General features: G+C 61.1%; 1 protein-coding gene across 9 annotated transcripts in view; it reads right to left on the reverse strand.

Moving 5' to 3' along the window:
• Positions 1-2,564: 2,564 nt before the first annotated feature.
• LOC137454672 (uncharacterized) overlaps positions 2,565-26,907 on the reverse strand; it is a 39,361-nt gene continuing 15,018 nt past the window's right edge. For 5 of the 9 annotated variants that reach the window (XR_010990661.1, XR_010990662.1, XR_010990660.1 and 2 more), the window contains 5 exons: positions 15,813-16,199; positions 9,219-9,348; positions 8,887-9,121; positions 7,692-7,897; positions 2,565-3,459 (listed from right to left, as the gene is read on the reverse strand). Coding sequence is in view for 1 of the 9 variants with exons in the window: in XM_068164821.1 (XP_068020922.1) it covers positions 3,342-3,459; positions 7,692-7,897; positions 8,414-8,510; positions 9,060-9,121; positions 9,219-9,348; positions 15,813-15,859 (660 nt within the window). In the remaining 8 variants the exon portion in view is untranslated. Of the gene's footprint in view, positions 3,460-7,691; positions 7,898-8,413; positions 8,511-8,886; positions 9,122-9,218; positions 9,349-15,812; positions 16,200-22,073; positions 22,203-26,907 lie in introns of those variants that run through there. The other 4 variants (XR_010990667.1, XM_068164821.1, XR_010990663.1 and 1 more) reach the window with 4 other exon arrangements.

The raw sequence follows: 26,907 nt of genomic DNA on the forward strand, positions 1-26,907 counted from the left end.
CGCTGCCTCCTGGGAGCTGCGGTCCCGGCAGGCTCTGGGATCGCGGGTTCGAGTCCCAGCAGCGGCCCCAGGGCTGTGCGGAGGTGATTGTATGGATTCTGTCTTCATTGGGAGGGTGGAGAGACCCTGGGCCAGGTTGCTTGGAGAGGTGGGAGATGCCCTATCCCTGGAACCATTCCAAGTCTGGTTGTTTGGGGCTCTGAGCAACCTGCTCTAATCGGGGATGTCCCTGCCGACTGCGGGGGAGTTGCACTGGATCAGCTTTGAAGGCCCCTTCCATCCCAAACCAGTCTGGGATCCTACGAGGCAGTGATTTTCCCCCTGTTGCTGCCGAGCTGCATCTCCCTGTGAGCACTGAAGGTGGATGAGACCAAGGCAGATCCCACTGAGTGGGTAGAGAGCTTCAGGGTCCACCACGGCGCCAGCATCACGAGGGGGATCTGCAGGCACCTTGGCTGAGCTCGGAGTCATGTGGTGCTGTGACAGCCCTGCCCTGCAAGGAGCACCCTCTCGCCTTGCTGGGGTGCTGCAGGGGTGCTGGTAGGTGCCCCTGGTCCAGGCAGGGCGCTGGTGGCCCCGAGGGGTTGCCATGGATATCGATCTCCCAGGCGACAGGATGGTTTCCCACTAGATGTCGCTTCTGCCCGCGCCCCGAGCATCCCCCGGGGCTGGGGTGCCCAGAATTGGGGGGTACCACATCCCCCTCTCCACCGTAGGCACCCCTAGGGCAGCCTGAGGATTCAGCCCCCCTTATTGCCCCCAATGCCAGCCTTGACCAGCAGCCCCTCGGCCAACAGTGAGGAGGACTCAGCGAGTCTGATGCCAACAAATCCCTTAGCTCCCCAAAAGTGGCCCAGCCCTGGTTGCTCCCCGGCTAGGAGGCAATCCTGCCCATGTCCTGGGGTGTCCCCCCGGCCCAGTGCCCCCCAGCCCTTGCACTGGGAGGCAGCATTGGCTGCGGGGTCTGCACAAACTGGTGGCTCTGGAACGAATGCACAGCCCCAGGACCCTCACAGCCCCCACAGCGTCAGCTTTCAGACACAAAAAAAGGAGGGAAAAAGATGGATGCTTAGGGCTCTGCCCCCCCTCCAGCCCGGCTGCCCTCCCCCAGGACACAAAAGCCCTTTGAGGGCTGATTTTACACCGCGGCTGCCGAGCGCCCGAATTAGCATCAGCAAAAGCAGCTTCTCGCAGCCGGCGCTGTCGCTGCTGCAAAGTCAGGGAGTTAAGGATGTGTCCCTGTCCTGCACCCAGTGAGGAGGTGCCAGGCCCAGCGCGGTGCCCACACTCCCTGCGGGGACCCTTCCTTGGAGGGCTGCTGCTGGGCAGCCACTCGGTGCCCAGCGAGGCGCAGCCGATGCCCGGACACTCAACCCTGCGCGGGGGAACCCCGCGGGCACCGCGGCGCAGGGACGGATTTGGGGTCTTCCCCACCTCTGGGTGATGCTGGGGGGTGGGCAGCTGGCACGCTGGGAGCCGGGCCGTGCCCGTGCCCCCCCTGAGAAGTTTCCCATTTCGCACAAAGGCGGCGGCGGCGGCGGCGAGCATTGTCCGGGCTGCATCGCATTACCCAGGGCTGCCGGAGCAATCCCTTGTATTTCACCCTCCATTGAGCAGCTGCCTGTGTATATTTTCTGTGTTGCACTTTTAGCATGACAAAAGGAGAGGGCCTGTGAACTCCTTGCTCTTCAGACCTCTCCGACATGTCCCCTGAGCGGAGCCCCCCTCGGTTAGCATAACAAACTGCCACGTTCCCTCCGACCTGCTCCGGCTCCCCCCTCCCCGCCGCCCCCCGGCCCCCTTCCCCCGGGGTAATTTAATGTGGAGCTCAATATTTGGGCGTCTGGGTCGCTGGCGGGGGCTGGCGAGCGCGTGCTCGGAGGGGTTTGGAGGCTGGGGGGTTTCGGTGGGGATGTCCTCTGGATGCCTGCTCAGGTCCCCACGTCACCCACCCTGCGCTTAGCTGGTTGCCAGAGGCTGCGGTGGGACCTTACAGCCCTCCCCGGGGAAGACTCTGAGCCCCAGCTGCGCCCGAGGCCGGCTCCGTGGAGCCGCAGTCCCCAGCCCCGGTGGTGCCACTGTGCGTGGTCCCTCTTCTGCTCCTGGAGCTGCAGGGCTCCAGGCTCTGATTTTGCCTTGAAATTTCGACTTAAAGACGGAGAATTGGATCGGTGGGGCCGGAGCGAGTGCCAGAGGCAGCGGCGGCAGCCGGGGCTGGAGCAAGCAGTCAATGCGCTGGGAGCTGCATTGACCTCCCGAGTCCCTCCCGAGTCCCTCTTTCCCCAGCCTGTCCTACCCTGAACCTGGGCTGCTCCTGCCCCTCCCTCCCAGCCTAAAGAAGGGACAGGATATTGTCCCCTCCAGGTCTGGGACCCCTCTGGTCACCCCTGCCCTCCTCCGGCAGGGCAGCACGGGGATGGGGAGACGAAGGCTCAACCTGGGAAGGAAGCAGCCCAGGGAGCAGCTCAGGCAGGGCTCGGGGGGGTCCTGCAGGAGAGAGGCAGAACTGTGCTCAGACGAGAGCGGCGCAAGGCAGAGCAGGCTGGACACGGCCCGGGGGCTGTCAACACCTTTAATGCAGGGCTGGAACGCTGAGGGGACAGCAAAGGCTGAGGGACCTGGGGCTGAGAGCCCGGAGAAGAGCAGCCCCAGAGGGCATCTCAGCAATGCTCAGCAAGAGCTAAAGGGTGGGGGGCAAGAGGCTGGGGCCAGGCTCTGCTCAGTGGTGCCCAGGGACAGCACAAGGGGCAAGGGGCACAACCTGGAGCCCAGGAGGTTCCATGTGCACAGGAGGAGAAAGTTGTTTGGTGTGAGGCTGCTGGAGGCCTGGGGCAGGCTGCCCAGAGAGGTTGTGGAGTCTCCTGGTGTGCAGAGCTCCCAACCCCGCCCTGGGCACTGTGCCCCTGGGCAAGCTGCTGTGGGAGCCCTGCTGGGGCAGGGGCTTGGGCTGGGTGATCCCCAGAGGTCCCTTCCAGCCTCTCCATGCTGGGGTCCTGTGACTTCTCTTTCCTCTCCTCTCGGTAGGCTGCAGACTTCCTCCTCCCAGCCTCTCAGCTTGGTGGCAGCAGCTCTGTGTCCCTCAGCTTCCTGGGAGCTCATCTCGTGGTCTGTGCTCCACGGCTGGCACCGAGGTGTGGGGCACCCCCGGTGGGACCCCCTAGGCACTTGTGGCTTCAGCTTTGGGGCTGCTCCTATGGGGAAGGAGGAGCAAACCCTTCCCCCGGGGATGGGAGCAGCATCTGCGCAGATCCTTCCCAAGCTTCAGCCTTGGCTCCTCTCCAGCACCCCTGGGTGTCTGTCCATCTCCCCTGCTAACACCAGGAGCTGGGGTGAGGCCAGCCTCAGCCTGGGGAGAGCTGGACACGATGGCAGCTCCTCACTGCTGTCCTTGCTGCTGGTCTCTCTGGGGGGGTCTTGACGCCCCAGCTGTGGGGTGCAGTCAGCACAGCTGTGGGGTGCCTGTGGGGGGACACACACAGGGTTAGCCTGCAGCAGGTCTTTGCCATCCCATGGTGCTATGACCTTTAAGATCACTGACTCCAGCTCTTGACCCAGCCCTGCCAGGGCACCACCAACCCATGGCCCTCAGCACCACATCTCCACAGCTTTGAAGCCCCCCCAGGGGTGGGGACTCCACCACTGCCCTGGGCAGCCTGGGCCAGGCCTGGACAACCCTTTGGGGGAAGAAATTGTTCCTCATGGCCAACCCAAACCTCATTGCTCTTTTCCAGCCAAAACAATTCCATGATTCTCTTCCTCTGGGACGCTGCAAAGCTGCTGGGACACAGGGAGGATGCTCACTGAGGGAGGGTCCCCTGCAGACCCAGCCTTTCCCACCACAATCCCACGTCAAAGCCTCTCCCCAGGTCCCCCTCTCCCCTCTCGGGCGCTGACAATGCCCCATCTGTGTCCCAGCTCAAAGGAGCCTTGTCCAGGGGATGCAGATGCCCCAGATCCCCTCTCTGCAGCCAGCTGCCTGCCTTCCTTCTGGGATCAGGGGCACAAGCAGGGGCTGCCCACCCTCCCCAGGAGCTTGGGGTTCACTGTGCTGCTTTCTCTGCCTCTCTGCAGCCGAGGGGGGGCCCTGCCTGCCCCCAGCCCCACGGGGTGAGACCGCTCCAGACAAGCAGTGCTTGGCACAGGGATAACCAGGGTGGGGGCAAGGACCTCAGCAGCTCTTCCACAGCAAGGGGGAGGGGAAGGGCTGGATCCCTGCCACACACAGGGTGAATTTCACTGATAACCCGGGGGGGGGAGGGAGGGAGGGGGTTGGGCAGAACCCCCTGCTCCAAGCTGGGACTAAAGCAGGAGTGACCCCCAGGAGCCCTGGGACAATCTGTGGGCTCAGCACCTTTGGTGGGGGGACTGACCCCCACGAGATGTCTGCAACAGGGGGAATTGGGGTGCCCGGGGGGGGGGGCTGGGCTGTCTCCTCCTCCCCCAGCTGCCCTGCCCTCCCCAGGCTGGGAACAGCTTGAGTGTCCAGGCAGGGAATTCATTTAAATAAATTTCCATAGGGATTAATTTCCTTCTTCCCCAGCAGTGTCTGCCTCTGCATGGGAAAATCTGAGCCTGGTTTGGGGGAGCTGGGGGGAGGAGGGGGTGGGGGTGGGGGCCACCTTTCCCTCCCCTTCATCCCTCCAGCTCCAGATTCAGGAAGGTTTGGAGCCCATCCTCCCCCACGAAGGAGCCTGACCCCGTGGGTGCCCACTGCCAGAGATGCTGGTCCTGAGCAGGGGAAGTCATCAAGCACAGAGCCCCCAGAGCCCCCAGACCCCTCCACTTTCCAAACAGAGCTACAGGGAGCCCAGAGGTGATGCTGGGTGCCCTGAAATCTCCTCAGGGACAGAGATCTGGGCTGGGGATCCCTGGGGTTTGTCACAGCTGGGAGTCCCTCAGCAGCAGGAGCCTGGTCCTGGCCGTGCCCCACAGCAGGGTTTGCCCTGTGGTCACCTGGCCTGGGTCCTCCTGCACCCCAGACCTGCAGTTTGCTTTCTGGTGCCCCCCAGGCACAAACCCACAGAGGGGCTGGGATGAGGAGGAGGGAGGTGGCAGGAGCTTCTCCACCCACACTGGTGGCACAGAGAGGGGGGCATGGGGATGGCACCAGCAACCCTGCTGCCAGACATTCCCACACCATGGGATTGTTCAGCCCATGGGTGTCCCCCCCCCAGCTCTGCTCACCCCCAGCCTCCCCCACAGGGATATTGAGGGCTGGGATGGGAAAAGCACCCCTGGAGCAGCCCCAGGGTCTGGAGGCTTGGAAATCCCAGGAGGTTGCCTTTCTCAGGAGCCCCTGCACAGGGGGAGCCCTTGGAATGGGGAGAATCTGCAACCCCCCCTCGCCAAGTGAGCTCAGGAGCATCAGAATGACAGACACAGGGTTGGGTGGGTTTTTTTCCCTGGGATTTGGGGTTCAAAGCTGGATTCAAACAACAGCAGTAAATAAATCAGGGCTGGTGAACACTTGGAAACAAGCAGAGCTGTCAAATTTGGGAGGTTTTAAGGCTCCTTCAGGGCACAAATTGCTGCAAGAATTTGTTAGCACTGCAGCAAAATGGAAGTGTGGCATGGAGGAGAGATTCCCTCCTGCTCCTGGGGAGGGGGAGAAGGGCAAAGCCACCCAGGCCACATCAGCCAGGGGGCTTGCAGCCACAGGAATGCTGAGCTGGGGCTCGAGGGTGGAAAGGGAGGACCCTGGGTGATTCCTGGAGGGAATGCTCCTGGGGAAGGTCTGTGCCAGGAGCCTGCCATGGCCTGCAAGTGCAGACAGCAGAGCTGAATCCCTTGCTGGCTCTCCCTCAGCCAGCAACAAAGCCACTGCTGGGTCCAGCTCTCACTGAGAGCTTTTGACACCTAGAGCCAAAAGCTCTTTCCCTTTGGCTTTCCTGCAGGAAGCCCAATTCTGAAGTGGCTCACAGGCCCCTCTGGTGCAGCCAGCCTGCAGCAGGGCAGCCCCCACCAGGGGCTCAGACACCTACTCCTCCTCAGGCTTGGTGCTGCAGCAGCCAGCAGCAGCCAGCTCTGCCCCAGGGCCCTGCACATGGTCTCTGTGAGTTCCAGAGGGCTTGGAGATGTGGAGAAGCAAGGAAAAGCCTACAGCCCCTGGCCTGCAGCCCAGAATAGGCACCCCTGGCCCATCCCAGGGTGGGCAGCCCCCATGGGTGCTGAGGGTCTGGTCCATGGGGCAGCACCCAACTGAAAGGAGCTGAATGAAGGATTTAAGGCGAAGCTCAGCATCAGGATGGAGGTTCCTGCTCTTTGCCATGGAAACAGCGTTGCTAAGGGATTGCTCAAGAGGGAGTAACACAGGCTAAAAAGCTAAGTTCTGTGGCAGCAGGATTGAACCCCCAGCCCTGGGGCTGAGGGGGGCTGGGTGAGGGGGGGGGCTGCCCTGGCAGCAGTTGCCACAAGCAGCTGAAAGTTCTGCATCTATATGGAGGAACTTATGGCACAGTGAGGATTTGGCACAGGGCAGGGAGGGTTGGGGTGGGCACAGGCTCCCTGGGTTTGCTCCAGCACAGAGCCAGGGATGTCACCTGGCAGACACTGCAGGCATGAAGGGGAGTGTGGCCAGCAGGTCAAGGAAGGTTCTCCTTCCACTCTGCTCTGCTGTGGAGAGGCCACATCTGGACACCTGGATCCAGTTCAGGGCTCCCCAGCTCAAGGGATAGGGAACTACTGGGGAGAGTCCAGGGAAGGCTACAGAGCTGCTGAGGAGCCTGGAGCAGCTCTGTGGGGAGCAAGAGCTGAGAGCCCTGGGGATGAGAGCCTGGAGCAGAGCAGCCCCAGAGGGGAGCTGAGCAATGCTCAGCAAGAGCTGAAGGCTGGGGGGCAGGAGGCTGGGGCCAGACTCTGCTCAGTGGTGCTCAGGGACAGCACAAGGGGCAGAGAGCACAATCTGGCACCCAGGAGGTTCCACCTGAGCAGGAAAAAGTTGTTTGGTGTGAGGCTGCTGGAGGCCTGCAGCAGGCTGCCCAGAGAGGTTGTGGAGTCCCTGCAGAGCTTCCAACCCCCCCTGGGCACTGTGCTCCTGGGTAAGCTGCTGTGGGAGCCCTGCTGGAGCAGGGGCTTGGGCTGGGGGAGCTCCAGAGGTCCCTTCCAGCCCCTCCCTGCTGGGGTTCTGTGCCATGTTAACATCTTCACCCCAAGGGATTACAGACACCAGCACTGCCCTCTGGCAGCAGGTGCAATGTCAGGCTCTCCCTCACTGCCTCAGTTTCCCCTTCTGCAACACCACCGTGGTTGTCACCACCACGATCACCTTATCCTCCTGGCACCCTCCCCGGGCACCCTCCCCGGCACCCTCCCTGGCACCCTCCCTGGGCACCCTCCCCGGCACCCTCCCTGGCACCCTCCCCGGGCACCCTCCCCGGGCACCCTCCCGGGCACTCTCCCCGGCACCCTCCCCGGGCACCCTCCCCGGCACCCTCCCCGGGCACCCCCCGCATCGGGGGACACCCACTGAACATTATTCATTTTATGGGCATGGGGAGAGGGGCTGGGTGAGGAGGGGAGGCGCGGGGGGGGATAATACAGGCAGGGCCACCTCTGACCTTGACCCCCGTCCCGGCTCCCCGCGGCAGCTGGGCCGTCTCGCCTCCGCCGCAGCTCAATGGGAGCTTTGTCTGCGCCCGCCGGCCCCGCGCGGCTCCGTCGCCCCCAATAATATTTATGGAGTCGGCAGTCACCTTCTCCCCCCTGCTCCCTGCAGCTCAGCAACAGCCGGGCTCGGGCAGATCCAGGGAAGCTGGGGATTTATCGCCGGGGCTGTCGCTGCGCCCCGGCCCCGGCGGGCGCGGAGCTGCGGTCCTGCCCCTCGCAGTGCCTGGGAACGGAGGACACCTCCGGCCCCGGGCCGGGTCCTGTCGCAGCCCTCAAGCTTCGGAGGTCTTCCCTTTAAAAAAGGAGCAAACAAGTGGAGGGAATTGTCTCTCTTTCCCCAAATCCAAATCCCAAAGCTGCTCTCTTCCCAAACCAGCCTGAGCATGGGTCCTGTTCACAGCCCTCAGGCTTTGGCTCTTCCCCTTGAAACTCCCAAACGCTTTAAAGCAAACGGGTGGGGAAAGCTTCCTGCTTCTCCCACATCTTCCCAAGCTACTCTGCTCCCAAACCAGCTGTGAGGAGCTGGGAAAGGTGGTAGGAAGCAGCTACTGGTTCGGTGCACTGGGGTTTTGCTCGTTGTCCAACTCCTCCATCAATCCAAGCAACCAAAAGCTCTTTTCCAGAGCTCCAGCAAAGGACAGTTTAGAATCCTGCTGCTGGAGATGCTGGTCCCCTGCCCACGGAGGGATTTGGAGCCTGCCCTGAGCCACCAAAGCCTCTGGAAGCTCCCTCAGCATCCCAGGCTCCAAAGCAGAGGGTTTAAGCAAAGCTGCTGGTTCAGGAAGGGATGGAGCAAGGGAACCTTCACCTTTGGGGAAGAAAGAGGAGGACTGGTGGTGGTGAGGGACAACTCCTCCCAGGTGTGGATCCCTCTCCCTGCAGAGCTCTTTGAACTGTACTCAAACCTGTGAAGGAGAGGGACTCTGTGGGCAGGAAATTGGTCCAAATTGGACTGGTTTGGCTGTATCCTGATGCTCTAACTGAACAGGAACTGCTCAGGGGAGTTGGATGGGGTGAGAGCTTCCTGATGTGGATCAGACACTGAGTGATGGGGAATCTCTCCTGTCCTGCCCTGCTTCATGGGGGAAAGCCAGCCCAAGAAGGGGGAAGCCAGCCCAGGAAGGGGGAAGCCAGCCCAGGAAGGGGGAAACCAGCCCAGGAAGGGGGAAGCCAGCCCAGAACAGGGGAAAGCCAGCCCAGGAAGGGGGAAGCCAGCCCAGAACAGGGGGAAGCCAGCCCAGGAAGGGGGAAGCCAGACCAGGAAGGATCCAGGAAATCTGCCATCATCTGCTGAGAAATCCTCCAGTCTGAAGCGAGCCAGCCCATGGCTGAGTCCAGACTGGAGTGGAGCATCCCTCCAGCACCTACAGGTGCTGGCTGGGTGCTTCCTTCTGCTAGCTGAGCTGGGGAGTGAGAGGCAGGACGATGCTGGGCTCCTGGGCATGTCCACAAACCTTCCTGCATGGAAAATCCTCCTCTGGGGCTGTTCCACCCCAATGCTGCATTTTCCCTGGAGCTGGAGGGGAAATGGAGCATCCTGAGTCACAAACGCGGCACAGGAGAGAGGAGGAGGAGGAGGGAGGCTAGGGAAAGCAGAGCTGTGATTGCCATACCTTGAGCTCCTTTACAGCTGATCCACAGGGGAACAACCTTGGTCCCCCTGTTCCCATTGCACTGGCACAGCCTGGGGAAACAGGAGCGTCCCTCAGCACCACTCCGGATTGAACTGGGGCAGCTCTCAGCCTGTTTAAAAGAGAGAAGCGTTTTACTTTCCTCCTCCCGCACTGGCTATGGGTCAGAAGGTGCCACGGAGCATCCTGCCGATGCTGGATGCCGGCTGCGCCTGCACAGCCCGGAGCCGCCGCCGCTTCCCGGCGCCACGGCGCGGGGGCTGGCCCTGGCTGCGCCGCAGAGCATCTCCCTTCGGCTCATGCAGCTCATTCCCATTCTCATTCCCGTTCTCATTCCTATTCCCATTCCTTCCCCAGGGCTCCTTCAGGGAAATGCTGTCTGACACCAGCCCTTGAGCACCGGTGGCTGGAGATGGATCTGGAGTGTCACCTCCTGCCCCACCGCCGCCCTGCCCAGCCCCGCGGCGGATGCGGGGGAGACAGCAGAGCCTGGTGAGTGCAGGAGGATGGAAAAGGAAAGGTCCTGGCAGGGAAATAGAAATGGATTTGGGGGAAGCTGGAGCACCAGAGCTCCTTGTAGTGATAGCATGAGAAGGAATGGATTGAAACTTGAGGAGGGCAGATTGAGACTGGAGATGAGGAAGAAATTCTTGCCAGCGAGGGTGGGGAGACTCTGGCACAGGCTGCCCAGGGAGGCTGTGGATGTCCCTTCCCTGGAGGTGTTCAAGACCAGGCTGGATGAGGTCTGGAGTAACCTGGGCTGGTGGAGGTGTCGCTGCCCAGGGCAGGGGGTTGGAACTGGATGACCTTTGGAGTCCTTTCCAACCCAACCCACTCTGGGAATCAAGGAATCCACCAAAGCTTTTGTGTTGCTCCCCAGGCAGGACAGGAGCAGCCAGGTGCTGCAGGGATCACCACAACTGTCAGGATGGATTTTGGAGATGCCTTGGACACCCTGGCTTTAGCCCAGAGGGGAAATGGGAGTTTCCCATCCCTGGGGAGATGAGGCTGTCCCTGCAGCTGGGCTGCAGGAGGAAGCTGCAGGGCACTGCGCCATGCCCCAGCCACGAACGCCACCAGGCCACGAACCACCTCGCCCAGAGCTGAAGCCAGCAGGACAGGATGGGACCACAGCTCCTCAGCAGCCTCTCCCTCCCTCGCCCAGGGCGGAGGAGCTGCGGCTGGGAGCCGCTCCCCGCGGGCGGGTGGGCGCCGGAGGGTGGCTGCGTGCGGAGCGGCACCGCCGGCTTGCTGAGCTCGGCATAATTGTGGGCCAGGCGCGGCGCACATGCTGAGCGCCGTAATTACCAACCAGCCTCCGCTGCCAGGCCCTGCCCCCCCGCCACAACGGCAACTTGATTATGATTGTGGTGGCTAATTTTGTCTGGTGCATCCTGGGCATATGGGCCCCCACCTGCTCTGAATATGCAAACGCTGCTGATTTGCTCCTGGCCGCCGCTCCGAGCCGGGGCCGTGGGCAGGCAGGGAGGGGGGAACCTGCCCACAGCTGGGAACAAAGAAACCCCACGTGATGGCGTGGGCACAAAGAGCTGGCGGCACCAGAGCCGCACGTGGCATGGCAGGGCATGGCAGGGCATGATGTGATACGGTATGGCATGGCAGGAGGTGGTAGGGCACGGCGTGGCCTGGCCTGGTGTTGTTGCCCAGGAGGTGGTGGAGTCCCCAGCCCTGAAGGAGTTCAAGAACCATGTGGCCATGGCACCTGGGGCCACGGTTTAGTGGCCATGGTGGGGTTGGGATGATGACCTTAGAAGGCTTTTCCAACCAAAATGAGAACCTCCCTGCTCCACCCTGGTTTTCCCTCTTCACCACTGGACACATCCCTCCTCCTGCATCCCTCCTCCTGCATCCCTCCTCCTGCATCCCTCTTCCTGCATCCCTCTTCCTCCATCCCTCCTCCTGCATCCCACAACTCTCATCCCACATCCCTACATTCTGCATCCCTCATCCCACATCCCTACATCTCTCATCCCACATCCCTACATCCCACACCCCTACATTCTGCATCCCTCAGCCCCACATCCCTCTTCCCTCATCCCCTTCCCTGCCCCCAGGGCAGGTCGCAGTGTGCAGCCCTGCAGCCTTTGCTCAGCGATGCCTCTAAAAGCCTCCACCCGCGGGTGAGGGGCAGCTGAGGTGGTCCCATGTCTGCTGTCGGCAGGGGGGGATCTGGGGGGGCTCTGTGCCATGCTGATGGATAATTGGACAGGCAGACAGACTGACAAGGATCCAGATGGATGGATGGATGCCACGAGGAGCCGGTGACAGATAACTAGGCAGATGCTAATGGGCAGCACAAACAACAGCTCAGGCTCTGCTAATTCCCACTGTAATTTTTAAGCTCTCTCTCCATCCTCCCCCCCCTTCTCCCCCCACCCCCAATTCTATCCTCCCCCTCCCTCCTCCCCAGCTCCCACTGGTGCAGCCATCACTTGGAGCTGGGGGGGTTGTTTTTTCTGTGCTGCACAGAAATGGTTGGTGAGGGCTCTGAGGAACAAGGAGCAGCAGGGAGCTGAGGTGGGCACCGGGGGGGGGGGGCGGGGGGGGGAGGGAGGTGGGGAACCCCCTGGGGTTACCCCGGGGAGCAGCCAGAGCTGGGCTGGGTGGTTTGGGCATCTCCATCCCTGCTGCCCCCTCCCCGGCCCCGATTGGTTTCTCAATTAAAGAAAGCCACAAAAGGAGAAGCTTGCTGCCTGGCTTTGCCTCTGTTTGGGGTTTCTTGAGGCTGGGAGGAAAATTGTGAATGGAGGGGAGGAGGCTGAGGTGGCTCCGAGCCGCGGAGAGAGGCTGAGGAGACAAAAGAAAGCAGCTCCGCTCCTTCCCTTGCCGCGGGGGATCCACGTGGTGGGCGTGGGCAGGCTGGGGAAGTGGGAAGGGGAGAGGAATCCTGCGGGAGGGCTCTGGGCAGCACCCACACCAAGGTCTGCAGCCCCCTGCTCCCCGGCCTCCTGCCACCCCTGGGTGCTGCTCAGCCAGGGTGGGCACTGGGTCACCCACCATGGGTGCTGCTCGCTTCTGATGGGTGCTGGGCACCCGTGGGGGGTGCTGGCTCAACCCTGATGGGTGCTGCTCGCTCTTGATGGGTGCTGGGCACCCGTGGGGGGTGCTGGCTCAACCCTGATGGGTACTGCTCGCTCTTGATGGGTGCTGGGCACCCGTGGGGGGTGCTGGCTCCACACTGATGGGTGCTGCTCACTCTTGATGGGTGCTGGGCACCCGTGGAGGGTGCTGGCTCAACCCTGATGGGTACTGCTCGCTCTTGATGGGTGCTGCTCACCCACCACAGGTCCTGCTCACCCACCATGGGTGCTGCCAGCTGCAGTGGGTGCTGCTCACCTCTGAGGGGTGCTGCCAGCTGCTCTCCTGGGCCAGGCCCCTTAGCCAGGGCCCTGCTTAATGAGACCTGGGCTGCTCCAGGGCCTGGAGCCAGGGCCTGGAGCATCCTCCCCTGGGTACCAGGTCCACGACCTCCTGCTCCTGCTGCCTGGGCTCTTCTCTCTCCTCTCTGCTTTCTTTCCTGCCCTGCTCTCCGGATTTCCCTCTTCTTCCTCACCCTGTCTCTTTCCCTGCCCCTTGCCCTCTCTCCAGGGCATCTTCTCTCCCCTCTGCCATCCCCAAAAGGGATCCCCCATGGAGGAGAAAGCCACAATTCCTCCCTTATTTCACCCAAACTGAGGCCAAGGGGGCAGCTGGGGACAATCCCTGTCCCTCACTCAGGCACAGCAGCCTCGGGGACAGGGTGGCTGCAGTGGCTGCTGGGGGGGCACATCCTGCTCTGCTATGTAGGCCAGGGCCAGCTCAGGCAGGGAGCCCAGCCCTGGGGGTCCCCTGCTGAGCAGCCACCCAAGATCACACCCTGGGAGCCTCCTGCCCCCACCCCATATTAATACACCCCCACAGCACCACAGACACCCCCAAGTGTGCCTGTATCCCCCCCAGCCCTGTCCTGCTGTGGGGCTGCCACAGTTCACATTTTCCCCACTAATGATCCCAAATATTCCCATTTTTAAAGCAGCTGATTCCAGCCCTCAGCTGGGAAAGTGCCTGGGGGCTGCTCTGAGGACTTCCCAGCAGCATTCTCCATCTCCTTCCTGAGCTTTAGGAGGCAAGTGGGGAAATAAAGGAGAAATGTTTTCCTTCTAAACCCAGAGAGGTGCAGTGACAAACCCAGGGACAGGGCAGTGACAAACACCCCAGGGACAGGGCAGTGACAAACCCAGGGACAGGGCAGTGAGAAACACCCCAGAGACAGGGCAGTGAGAAACACCCCAGAGACAGGACAGTGACAAAGACCCCAGGGACAGGGCAGTGACAAAGACCCCAGGGGTAGTGCAGTGACAAAGACCCCAGGGTTGGTTCCCCCCTCCTTTTTTCCAGGTGTTTTCCACCATCCACCTCAGATGGAGAAGGACTCAGCAGTGCTGGCTGCGGGGCAGGGATGTGGGAATGGTGAAAGCTTTCATTCCCAGCTCCTTTTCCAGCTGTAGGTGCTGGAAGCTCCTCCAGCTCTTGGGTTCTTTTCCTTCCCATCCCCAAACACCCTGGGAGCCATCCCCAGACAGCTTCACCTGCCCCTGCTCAGCAGCCAAGGGCAGCACCTGGGGCACACCAGGACCTCCATGGCCCTTAACCACCTGGAATTAAGGGATAAGATTGGGAATGTGAGGGTCAGGCAGGCTGCAACTGCAACCCAGCCTTTGGGGAGCTCATTTGGGACCAATTTCTCGCTCCCCAGAGTCCTCCTTTGGGACAGCCACCCCCAGCCCTTGGCTATTGACTCCAGGCCCTCCTCAGCCTGTATCCATCAGGGTAAAAGGGATAATATTGGGAATGTGAGGATCAGAGAAGCTTAAAAATGGGATAGGGCTGGGCAGGGAAAGAGGGAGAAGCTTCAGACACAACCCAGCCTTTGGGGAGCTCCTTTGGGGGCAATTTCTTGCTCCCCAGATTTCTCCTCTTGGAAAGCTCCCCCCAGCCCTGCACCTGGCTCTTGGCTCCAGAGCCTCCTCTGGCTGCATCCTCTGGGGGGAAAAAGGATAGAATTGGGGCTGGGAAGATCAGAGAAGCTTAGAAAGGGAATCAGATTGGGAATGTGAGGCTCAGAGAAGCTCCAAGCACAGCACAGCCTTTGGGGAATTCCTTGTGGGGCAAACCCCCAGATCCCACTTTGCCCTCTGGGGAGCTGCCCTCACCCCCCCAGGAGCGTTTGGCTTTGGTGGGGGGAGGCCAAACGAGCGCAGGCAGAGGCATGGACACAGCTGCTGGGCCCAGAGAGAGGGATGGGCTCCTCGGGATGGGCAGCAGTGGGCGTGGGAGGGGCGGGGGTGGCAGTGCCTGGGCGAGGAGCAGTTGCATTAAGATGCAGGAGAGGCTCCTCGGGTGCAGGAGGCGGCGGGGGAAGGGTTAAGGGGCGGCGGCAGAGAGGGGCGAGAAGAAAGCCTGAAGAAAAGAAGGGACCTGGAAGCACCACCCGGGCGGGGGCTTGATGGCTTAATTACCATATTCAAATCTAATTAATTCCCCTTTGCATAAAAAGGCCACGGCGGGCGTGGGACCAGCCTTGCAGATGGCGTCTCAGGCTCAGCACCATTTTGGGGGCTGCCGGCCATCTTAGGGGGAGGAGGAGGAAGAGGAGGAGGAGGAAGAGAAGGAGGAGGATGGTTTCACCCACAGCACCAAGCATCTGCTGGGGGCACCCCCTGGGCATGGGGCTGGGGTGGCTGCTGGCACCGGCGAGCCCCATGGACCAGCACTGATTCGGCTTTGAGGAGGAAGAGGCCAGGAGAAAGCAGGGGGGGTGAGGGATGAAGCCAAAGTGGATGGGGAGGGGGGGGGTCAGCGCGGTGGGGCAGGCTGGATGCGGCTCTGCTCTAGTCCTTGCCCGTGGCAGGGGGCTTGGCACGGGATGAGCCTTGAGGTCCCTTCCAACCCTGCCAGTTCTGGGGCAATCCAGGGCTGTTGTGAGCCCTGAGCCCTCCCCTGGGGCTCTCCCTCCCATTCCCACGTCCCAGGGTACCCAAACGGGGTGGTGCCAGTCCCTGGGCGGGGGGGGATGGATGTGGGGAGGGATACTGGAGCGGGTGGGTGATGGGGAGCCCCTAAACCCCAGCATCAGCATGGCCCTGTGCCATGGGAGCATCCCAGGTGCAGAGGGTGAAGCCGTGGGGATGGAGCCCACATCCCCCCCGGGGGGAGAGAATCCCTCCCTGCTGAGCACATCCCAAACACTCTCCTGCACTGCTGCTGCTCTGGGGGGGAATGGGGAAAGAATTCCTCCTCTCCTCCTTGTGAAGCAAATCCCTGCCTGGAAAGCAGCCCTGAGAGCACAGGCTGCCAGTGGGCAGCCCTGCAGTGCCCCTCCTGCTGCCAGCCCCTCCTGCCCAAGGGGGAAGTTGTTTGTCCTGATGCTTTGGACGTCACAGGAGAGACCTTGGAGGGGTGAGGTGCACAGGGGGCTGTGGGGTGGCTCCTGGGGGGAGGTTAGTGTGGAGACCTCAGTGCCAGCAGGCTGGGCTGGTGGGAGGGAAGAGGAAAGCAAGAAAAGCCCAAACTTACCCCACCCAGCAGGTCCTTGAGCATCCTTGGAGGAGCAGAGGGAACATCTCTTGCTTGGCTGCACTGGCACTGCCCACGTCGTGGAGGGCTGGCACCAAACCAGCCTGTCCCCAGCAGCCACCTACGACTCTGCTGCTTCAAGCTCATCTTGGGAGCTGCCCCTGCCCAGCCCAGTGGCTCCCACCGGCAGCAAAGCCCAGTCCAAGGCATCCAGGGGCTCCTCCAGTCCTTCACTCCCAGGGTGAGGCTGCTGTGGGTGGTGGCCCCAGGGCTCTCTCTCTGCCAGCCTGGCTGCTGCCCTGCTCTCTGGCTGCTTCACCCCATCCCTGTCCCTCCTGACGGCTGCTGCTGGGCCACGGGGAGCAAAGCAAGGCAGGGATCTGTCTCCTGCAAAGAAAACAGGCAAAGCTGTCACCTCCACAGCACACTGAGCACCCCCAAAGCACACTGAGCACCAGCACAGCGCACTCAGCACCTCCAAAACACACTGAGCACCACCACAACTCACTGAGCACCACCACAGCACACTCAGCACCTCCACAGCACACTCAGCATCTCCATAGCACACTGAGCACCTCCACAGCACACTGAGCACCCCCAAAGCACACTGAGCACCTCCACAGCACACTGAGCACCTCCAAAGCACACTGAGCACCAGCACAGCGCACTCAGCACCTCCACAGCACACTGAGCACCAGCACAGCACACTGAGCACCTCCACAGCACATTGAGCACCTCCACAGCACACTCAGCACCTCCACAGCACACTGAGCACCTCCAAAGCACACTGAGCACCTCCACAGCACACTGAGCACCTCCACAGCACACTGAGCACCTCCACAGCACACTGAGCACCTCCAAAGCACACTGAGCACCTCCACAGCACATTGAGCACCTCCACAGCACACTCAGCACCAGCACAGCACACTCAGCACCAGCACAGCACACTGAGCACCTCCACAGCACACTCAGCACCTCCACAGCACACTCAGCACCTCCACAGCACACTGAGCACCTCCACAGCACACTCAGCACCACCACAACACACTGAGCATCTCCATAGCACACTGAGCACCACCACAACACACTCAGCACCTCCACAGCACGCTCAGCACCTCCACAGCACACTGAGCACCTCCAAAGCACACTGAGCACCAGCACAGCACACTGAGCACCTCCAAAGCACACTGAGCACCAGCACAGCACACTGAGCACCTCCAAAGCACACTCAGCACCAGCACAGCACACTCAGCACCTCCACAGCACACTGAGCACCTCCACAGCACACTGAGCACCTCCAAAGCACACTGAGCACCAGCACAGCACACTCAGCACCTCCACAGCACACTGAGCACCAGCACAGCACACTCAGCACCTCCACAGCACACTGAGCACCTCCACAGCACACTGAGCACCACCACAGCACTCTCAGCACCTCCACAGCACACTCAGCACCTCCACAGCACACTGAGCACCAGCACAGCACACTGAGCACCTCCAAAGCACACTGAGCACCACCACAACACACTGAGCACCTCCAAAGCACACTGAGCACCACCACAACACACTCAGCACCTCCACAGCACACTGAGCACCACCACAACACACTCAGCACCTCCACAGCACACTGAGCACCTCCAAAGCACACTCAGCACCTCCACAGCACACTGAGCACCAGCACAGCACACTCAGCACCTCCAAAGCACACTGAGCACCTCCACAGCACACTGAGCACCTCCACAGCACACTGAGCACCTCCAAAGCACACTCAGCACCTCCACAGCACACTGAGCACCACCAAACCCACATCAACCAAGACCACACCCACGCTGGTCAGCTCCAGAACCACCCCAGTGAGCATCCCACCCGATATCCCACCAAAGGTCACCTCCCCTCCCTGACCCAAACAGGAGTTACAGGGTGGCAGAGGGTTTGTGTCCCCCTTATCCAGCTCCAGCCCTTCCAGATCCCTCCTGGTCACCATTCCTGAGGATGGGATCAGCAAAACCTCCAGGAGATTCATCCTGGGGCTCTCTGTCCCAGCCCGTGGAAGGCTGCTGGGATAATCCCTGACTCCAGCAGAGCCAGAGCAGGATTCATCCCAACTGGGCTCTCATTTTGGCAGTCCTGAGCAGGTCTCTCTTCCTGCAGCATCCCCAGCTCCAGCACCTTGGATAACTCAGGCATGGGGCTGATATGTGGATGACAGCAACATCCTAGCTGCTCCGGGAGAGGAAATCCAGCCCTGGCAGCATCCAGCTGGGAGAAGCTCTGGAATGCAGCTCAGCCAAGCAGCCAGCTCAGGAACATGCTAAGGTCATGTGTGTGCCACACAGCCTCACAGCCTCCACGGGCAGCAAACCCTGCTGAAGGGACTTCCCATTCACCCCACAGGATGTGGAAGGCCTTTGGGTGCTGAAGTGCTGGGATCTGAGCTCAGCTCTGTGCCAGTGTCAGCATTTCATGGAAGCAGGGAATTGCTTCCCAGCGTTGTGGCTCTGCCCTTGCTGCCAGCTGCTCAGGGGACCTCTGCCAGCCCAGACTGGCCCCGAGGGCACCAAAGTGGAGACCCCCAGCCCCCACTGCGCCAGGAGTGAGCTGATCCCACCCTGGCTTCAGCGAGGCAGCGGCAGAGGCACTGCCAGCCCAGGCTCTGCATCCCACCGCTCCCACCCCGCTCGCGGGTGGCATTTGGAGGTGCCACCAAGCCCAGGGCAGGAGGTGGCATCTCCACAGCACGTTCCCGCCCTCCCCCTCCCCCCCTTCCTTCCCCAGGATATTTGGCTGCTGTTTTGGGGGCTGCACACGGGGTGAGCGCCTCCGGCAGCAGCACGCAGGGGGAATCCCGAAGGCAGGGCCCGGGTGAGGTGGGGCTGAGCCGGGAATAGCTGCCGGGATGGTTGGGATGGGATGGTTGGGGTGGCCTGCGGAGTAATTATCTCATTGGGCAACTAATACCCTTTCAGCGGGAGCGGGGTGGGGAGGCATTGTTCGGGCTGGGGGATTACATCAACCCGGCTGGAGCAGACAATGTCCTCCCCCTGGGAAGAGGCAGCTCAGCCCCAGGGGAGGGGAGGGAGGCAGAGGCTGAAGCTGTCTCAATTAGCGAGTGTCCCAGTGAGGAAGAGGGTGGTGGGGGCTCATGGAGAGCGGGGGGGGAGAAAGAAAGCATCATTAACCCTTCGTGCTCCTTCTGTGAGGGGACTCAGAGAGGTGGTGGAGTCTCCACCTCTGGCGTCATGGACACCATCCTGGGCACTCTGCTCTGGGAGATCCTGGACTGGATGATCTCCAGAGGTCCCTTTCAGCCCCCACCGTGCTGGGATTCTGTCACTTCATCCTTCACCCCTGAGGGGACAAGGGGCTGCCAGGAGGGCTGGATGTGTCCCCTCCTCCCTGTGATGCTGAGGAAAGCAACCGCCCAGAACTCCTCTGCTTTTGCTGCCTTTGTTTGGGTTTGGTTTTTTTCCCTCCCCCTTTTTGACAGCCCAGTCCCAGCCCCTGCCAGTGCCAGCCCCTGCCCGTGCCAGCCCCTGCCAGTGCCAGCCCCTGCCAGCCTCCCTGGGCAGCAGCAGCACCTTGGCCACTTTGTCCTTGTAGTGATTCAGAGAATCACAGAATTGGTTTGGTTGGAGAAGATCTCAGAGCTCATCGAATCCAACCTTCGACCCTACCCCGCCATGGCCACTGAACCCTGGCCCCAGGCACCACGGCCGCAGGTTTCTTCAGCACCTCCAGGGATGGGGACTCCACCACCTCCCTGGGCAGCCTGCCCCATGCCTCAGCACCCTTCCAGCCGGGCTGCAAGCAGGACATCTCCGTACCCCCGACCCCGAAAGAGCCACAGGAGTGACAACCTCCCCCCCCGCCCCCAGCAGCAGGGGCACAGCCAAGCCTTGGCACCCCTCTGAAACAGCAGCAGGGCCCCAGGGCCGGCGGGCAGCACCTCCTCGCTCTGGCTGCTGCGGGCTCAGGGCTGCTTTTGGTCGGGTTCATGACAAGTCAGGCGTGAGGCTGGCAGGCTGGTGGCAGCCTCCACGCCAGGCTCCTGGCGGAGCTGAGGGGCTGGCTCCACCTGGCCCTGGCCATCCGTGGGGTGGGCAGGGGCAGGGGCTCCCAGCTGCCATACATTTTTAAATAAATGAATAATACATGGCAGGGGTGATAAATAAATCACGGGCACACATCTGAACTTAGCCTCTGAGAAGCATCCTTCCAGTTCAAAAGGAGAGGGGTGCAGGGGAACGGGGGGAGGGGGGCTATGCATTTTGAATGGGCTGCCATCAAGTGTCAGGGCTTGGCAAGGGAGAGATGGAGCAAGAGGGAGGGGGGAAGGGATAAAACCAGCCCTGACACAACCCAGGGAGGGATGAACACGAAGGCTCTCGGCCACCCCAAGGGTGGCTTGGCTGGGAGCAGGCAGTGATGGTACCCAGGGCTGTGGATGGCCCTGTGCTGGGCATGGAGGGCAGAGTGTGAGCCAAATTCTTTGGGAGGAGGAGGATGGAGGGTGCCAGGGTAGGAGGTGAAGGAAGCCCCCAGGAAGGAGGAGCAGTGCATGGAAGGCCCCAGTCCTGTCAGCCCTGGCTGTGCTGAGGAGAATTCCTCATTCAGCACAGCAAAAGCAGCATTTGTGGCCCCATAAAGAGGTGGATGGCCCTGGAAGGTGGCCCTGGAAGGTGGATGGCCCTGGAAGGTGGATGGCCCTGGAAGGTGGCCCTGGAAGGTGGATGGCCCTGGAAGGTGGCCCAGACAAATAGAGGAGGTTTAGAGAAGTGGAAGGTATGAGCTGGGAGGTGAAGGGGAGAAAGATGCTCAAGGAAAGCTCAGCAGGGGCATAACAAAGCATCCCAAGCAGGGAGGAGGTGGCAAGGCAGAGGTGGGTGGGAGGTTGGTGACAAGGGGACCACATTGTCACCTCTTTGGAGGGAGAATCCAGAGACTCCATGCCAGAGGAGCTGGGAGGGGCTGGGATTAGCTCTGGGGCTGCTTCAGGTCCCTGCATGAGGCAGCTGACAGCATTGTGGCTACCCTGAAGTGTCCCTGCCACACACAGCCATGCACACTGGTGTCCCAGCCATGTGCAACCATGTCCCAGCCATGCACACAGGTGTCCCAGGACAGGGTCCTGCTGAAGCTCTCTCCCTGAAGCCCAAGAGCCACAGAAGCAACTTGAATTGCTCACCCAAAGAGCTGCTGCTGGCTCACATCACTAAGTGGCTGCTGATTTATTAGGCTGTGATTTAAGGCAGAAGGGTTTCAAATGAACTCAACCACCAAGCCCAGGCAGCAGAATAAACAAGGCCCTGATTTATTTGCTACCCATCTCTTGGCAGATGCCTTCCTGGGCCAGCAGCACCACAGGGGAAGGAGGAAGAGGGAACCACTGGGAAATGGGGAGACTGGGAGGGGAGCATCCCCTTCACCCCTGCACATCCCTCTGTGAGAGCTGCAGAGCAGCCCCACCTGCACCCTGCATCCCCCAGCAGCACAGAGCATCCCCCAGACCCTCTCTCCAGTGGTGGGGTGCATGGGATGGTGACAGCAAGAGCGGGGGCAGGTGTGCCCAAGCCCAGGCCTGCTGCTCCATGCAATGTCCCCTGGATCCTCTCCCAGCCCTGGGGCAGCAGGGGATGGTGACAGTGGCAGCAAGGACAGGAGCAGCACTGGAGCTGCAGAGCTCACTGAAAATTTCAGGCTTGGTGGTGGTGGTGGTGGGGAAGGTCTGAACCTGTCCCCAGCAAAGACCTCAGCTTCATCCTCCCACCAAGCAGCCCCCAGGCCACCCCCTCCCCGGCAGCGATCAGCCACACTCCCGCGAATGCACAGAGCTGAACTGGGGGGGGAATGGCGCTAGTTCATGCCCCCCACCCCACCCTCCCCTCCATCGTTCGCCACCATCTGAGCGCCGGGTGTCAAACCCCCGCCAGGTCCCATCTGCAGGCCCCGGCCACCGCCGGCGCATTCCTGCGAGCCAGCCCCGGCGCAGCAGCTGCTGGCCAGAGCCGGCGGCCACCACCACGGCGCAGCCAACTCCTCTTGACCTTACTGGTCAGGTGTTGGGTGGCTGCTGAGGGGGCGGGGGGCGGGGGTGGGGGGGATAGATACAAAAAACCCCTCCCCATCCAACCCCCTTCGGTGTCGCCAGCCGTCGCCGGGGCACGGGGAGGGGTTTAATGCAGCAGGGACCATAATGGGGCCGGCTGGGGGAGCGAGGGGCGAGGAGAAATTAGTGTCAGAGTGTGTGCGCCTTAAACAAACCTGCGGCGGGGTGACGGGAACGAGGGCACAGCCTGTGTCTGTGTTAGTGATGGGATCTGACCTCGCTGGGAGGGCTCCTTCCCTCGCTCCGCTCCTCTGGGCGTGGGAAAAAGGCCTGGGCTCTTTTCACAGCTGTTCTCGCTGCTGCACTGAGCTAATGGAGGGGCTGCCCAGCTCCCTCCTCCCTCCCCCCCCACCCCCCTCCCCGCCGCCTTTTCAGTCCTTCAGCAGGGGAAAGAAGAAGAAGAAGAAGAAAAAAACCCCGCACCAAAAACCCAACACACACAGGGGGGGGAGGAAAAAAGCCCCAAACCCCCAGCCCCAGCCCCAGCCCCTTTCAGAGTCCCTTAAAAACACACCGCATTGTTCCCTCCGGCAGCCCCTTCGGATGCCACTCCCCGGCGGCTCCCAGCCCCTGCTCGGCTCCACGTGCACACGCGTGTGCAAGCCCAGGCCTGCGTGGGAGCACACGTGTGCCCCCCCCCCCCCCGCGCTGGGTTGGGGTTGGGTGAGATTTCAGCCTCAAAGTTCCCTCTGGAAGGGTCTGGTTGGAGCTAGGGAGAGAGGAAATGTGGAGCACAACCAGAGGCTTTCCACAGCCTGGGCAGCCAAGATCAGAGAATCCCAGGGTGGGTTGGGTTGGAAGGGGGCTTCAAGATCAGCCAGTGCCAGCCCCCTGCCATGGGCAGGGACACCTCCCACCGGCCCAGGCTGCTCAAGGCCTCATCCAGCCTGGCCTTGAACAGCTCCAGGCAGTGGACATCCACAGCCTCCCTGAGCAGCCTGTGCCAGGCTCTCCCCAGCCTCACTGGCAACAATTTCTTCCTCACCTCCGGTCTCAATCTGCCCCTTCCAGTTCCAATCCATTCACTCAGCCCTAAAGTTCACACTGCAAGGGTCTGGTGGGGCTGGGGGCAGGGGGAAGCAACGTGGAACCAAAGAGGCTTTCCACACCCCAGGCAGCCAAGATGCTGTTGGTGCCTCCAGAGCAGACCCTGCCATCTCTCCAAGCTGGTGCTGATGCCACCAGTCCAAATCCATCCATCTCCCCAAGCTGCTGCTGCTGCTCCCGGTTCAGGCCCTCCCACCTCTCCCTTTTACCTTTATGCTTCAATTCTGCCATAAGAAGTGAGCCCAAATCAGCTCCTGTCCCTGACTCACAAACCCAGGGGCTCAGAGCAGGAGGGACGTGTGCCTGATGGCTGCACCCTCAGCCACGACCCAGCCATGGGCACTGATGGAGACCCTGAACGACTCAGCACCACCTTGGACCCTGCCCTGCTTTCCCAAGCAGCCTTTGACCCTCCAGGAGCAAACATTCCACCTTAAATCCCTGCCTGGCAGACAAAGCCATGGAATTCCCTGGGGATGGAGGTGTCTGGGGGCCCTCCCAGCCTGCTGCCCTCCCAACACCCATCCCGTGGGTGCCCCCAAAATTCCCCCCCAGCTCAGTGGGAAATCCAAGATTCCCAGAAGACAATAAAGAGCCACAGAAGGATCAGCCCTCGCCTGGCTTCCCGGGGAATTAGGGCAGAGAAAGTCTGGGCTCAGCCTCTCGGGGACGGCAGAGCCGGGGGGGGGCTGCTCCTCAAAGCTGGTGAGACACAAATCCAGCCCCCCCCAGCCCCCCCAGCCCCAACCACCTCCTCCTTTGTCAAGCCCCAGCCCCAGAATAACCTCAGGATCCTGCTTTTCATTCCAGATAAATCAACACATTGCTGCTGCCACGCAAACACCATTCCCAGAGGCTGGAAAACCCCGGGATGGAGGCAGCCCAGCCCACAGCAGGGAATTCTGGCAGCAGTTTGGGGGTTTGGGGGGAGCAGTTGGGGGTTGGGGGGAGCAGTTGTGGGTTTGGGGGAGCAGTTGGGGGGTTTCTGGGGCGGGGGGTGGGGAGCAGTTGGCTGTTTTCTTTTGGGAGCAGTGGGGGATTTTTTTCTGGGAGTGGCTGGGATTTTGGGGGGGAGCAGCTGGGATTTGGGGGCATCAGTTGGGATTATTTTGAGAGCAGCTTGGGGGTTTTCAGGGAGCTGTTGGAGATTTTGGGGGAGCAGTTGGGTTTTTTTGGGGGGGGAGCAGTTGGGATTTGGGGGGGAGAGAGCAGTTGGGGTTTTTTTGGGGAGCAGTTGGGATGGTGTTTGAGAGCAACTGTGGTTTTTGGGGGGAGAATTGGGGATTTTTAGGTCAGCTGCGGTGTTCTGGGGGGATTTTGGGGGGGGAGGGAGCAGCTGGGATGTTTTTTATGAGAGCAGCTGGGATTTTTGGGGGGAGCATTTGGGGGAGCAGCCAGGATTTTCGGGGAGCGGTCAGGATTTCTCGGGAGGCATCAGCGCCTGGTGCCGGCAGCAGGACAGACAGCAGGACAGCATCCTGGGGGCCCTCTCCTGCCTCCCCGCGTGTTTTTCCCGCTGACCTTTCCCGGCCGCTCTGACGAATCCCTTCTGACAAAGCCGGCACCGCCGCACACCTTCCGCCCTTGCTCCGCGCCCGGCGCGGGGACATCGCCACGGGCGAGTCCCTGTCACCGGCTATTAGGGCGAGAAGGTCTCCGCAGCCACCCTGCTCTTTCCGCATGAGCACCAGCGCCGGTGCCGGGCAAGGGGCGGGGGGTGGTGGTGGTAAGGGGAGGCCCTCTCGGCCCCCCCAGTGCCCCCCACTTCTGGACGCAAATCTGCTCCAGGAGCCCCACGCGGGGCCGTGGCGGCTGAGGATCAGCCCCCAGCGCTTTGAAGCCACCGGATGGAGACGGCGCTGCAGAGCCGTGACCTACATTCGGAGCCGCGGCTCTTCCCGCGGGTGGGTGATGCCCACGCGTGCCCGAAGCGAGGGGACTCAGCCAACCTTCTCCCCCCCCACACACACCCCAGAGCCCCCAGAAGGCTTTCCCCGCTCTGGGCGTGGGGAAGGGGAAAGGCTTCGTTGGATGCTGCTGGGCTGGAGCCATCCAACACCCACCTCGCTCCTCTGGCTTTTCAAACATTGCCTTTTCCTGACTGGTTTTGACTTCTCCACCCAGCGCAGCCGCGGAGTTTCCATAGAAACATGAAGATATTAAACTATAAATAATAATTTCTCCATTAAAAAAAAAAAAAAGGGAAAAAAGAAAGAAAGAAAAAGGAAATAAAAGGAGGGAAAGAAAAAGAGAGGAAGGCAGCAAAGCCTCAGCACACCGCAGGGGCTTGGGGCTGGGGGACAGAGCCCAAGGTCCCCAGGGGAATTTTGTGGGGAGATGTTGGGATTTTTGTTGAGGCTGAGGCAAGGAGGTTATCACTGCCCGGGGCTAGCAGCTGGGGTCTGGGGGAGCAGTGGAGAGGTCTGGGGGAGCAGTGGAGGGTCTGGGGGAGCAGCAAAGGGGTCTGGGGGAGCAGTGGAGAGGTCTGGAGGAGCAGTGGAGAGGTCTGAGGGAGCAGTGGAGGGGTCTGGGGGAGCAGTGGAGGGGTCTGGAGGGGCAGTGGAGGGTCTGGGGGAGCAGCAAAGGGGTCTGGGGGAGCAGTGGAGAGGTCTGGGGGAGCAGTGGAGAGGTCTGGGGGAGCAGTGGAGGGGTCTGGGGGAGCAGTGGAGAGGTCTGGGGGAGCAGTGGAGAGGTCTGGGGGAGCAGTGGAGGGGTCTGGGGGAGCAGTGGAGAGGTCTGGGGAAGCAGTGGAGAGGTCTGGGGGAGCAGTGGAGGGGTCTGGAGGAGCATTTGGGTTTTTTTCAGAGCAAATTGGAATTTTTTTGGGGGGGAGAAGCAGTTGGGAATTTTTTGGGAGCAGTTTGAGGTTTTCAGGGAGCAGTTTGAGGTTTTTTTGGGAGCAGATTGAGGTTTTTTTGGGAGCAGTTTGAGGTTTTTCTGGGAGCAGTTTGAGTTTCTTTGGGAGTAGTTTGAGGGTTTTTTGGGAGCAGTTTGAGTTTCTTTGGGAGCAGTTTGAGGGTTTTTTGGGAGCAGTTTGAGGTTCTTTGGGAGCAGGCAGGGTTTTTCTGAGGGCAGTTTGGATTTATTGATGCAATGGATTAATTCTGTGAGCACTTTGGATTTTTTTCGGGGACCTGTTGGCATTTTTTGGGGAGCAGCTCTCCCTGCTCGTAGCTTCTGATCTCAGCCCTGCCCCTCCCAAGCCTGCATCCAGCAGCACCCCTCCAGCACTGGAGGAGGACCAACTGCTCTCACTCTTCCTCCACCGCTTCCAGCACCTGGTTTAGCCAGGCTGGAGCTTTCAGGCTGACATCTATGGAAGTGAGGAGCCGAGGAGCCGGCCGGGACCCTCTCCAGCAGCTCCGGTAAATAAAGGGAAGCTTCCCCGGCGCGGTGACACCTGCCTGACGGGAGGGAATTGCTATTTACTGCTGCCCGGTCAATACTTGGCTTTAAAACGGCCTAAAGTTAAACACATCAGCGGTTTTCATTCCCTGCTGCCCCAGGGATCTGTTTTTGTCCGGAGCTTTTACCCTTTCTGTCGCTTTAAGTGATACTTTTGGTCAGAAAGGACTCTCTCTCTCTCTCTCTCTTTCTCCTTCCTCCCTCCCTTCCTCCCTTCCTCCCTCCCTTCCTCCCTTCCTTCCTTCCTCCCTTCCTCCCTTCCTTCCTCCCTTCCTCCCTTCCTCCCTTCCTCCCTTCCTCCCTTCCTTCCTTCCTCCCTCCCTCCCTCCCTCCCTCCCTCCCTCCCTTCCTTCCTTCCTTCCTTCCTTCCTTCCTTCCTTCCTTCCTTCCTTCCTTCCTTCCTTCCTTCCTTCCTTCCTTCCTTCCTTCCTTCCTTCCTTCCTTCCTTCCTTCCTTCCTTCCTCCCTTCCTTCCTCCCTCCCTCCCTCCCTTCCTCCCTTCCTCCCTTCTCTCAAGTTGGAAAATCATCAGCTTGTG

This window comes from Melanerpes formicivorus, unplaced genomic scaffold (assembly GCF_026170545.1).
Source record: "Melanerpes formicivorus ecotype bairdi unplaced genomic scaffold, bMelFor1.0.p_v2 SCAF_83, whole genome shotgun sequence".
In the NCBI taxonomy this organism is placed as follows: domain Eukaryota; kingdom Metazoa; phylum Chordata; class Aves; order Piciformes; family Picidae; genus Melanerpes; species Melanerpes formicivorus.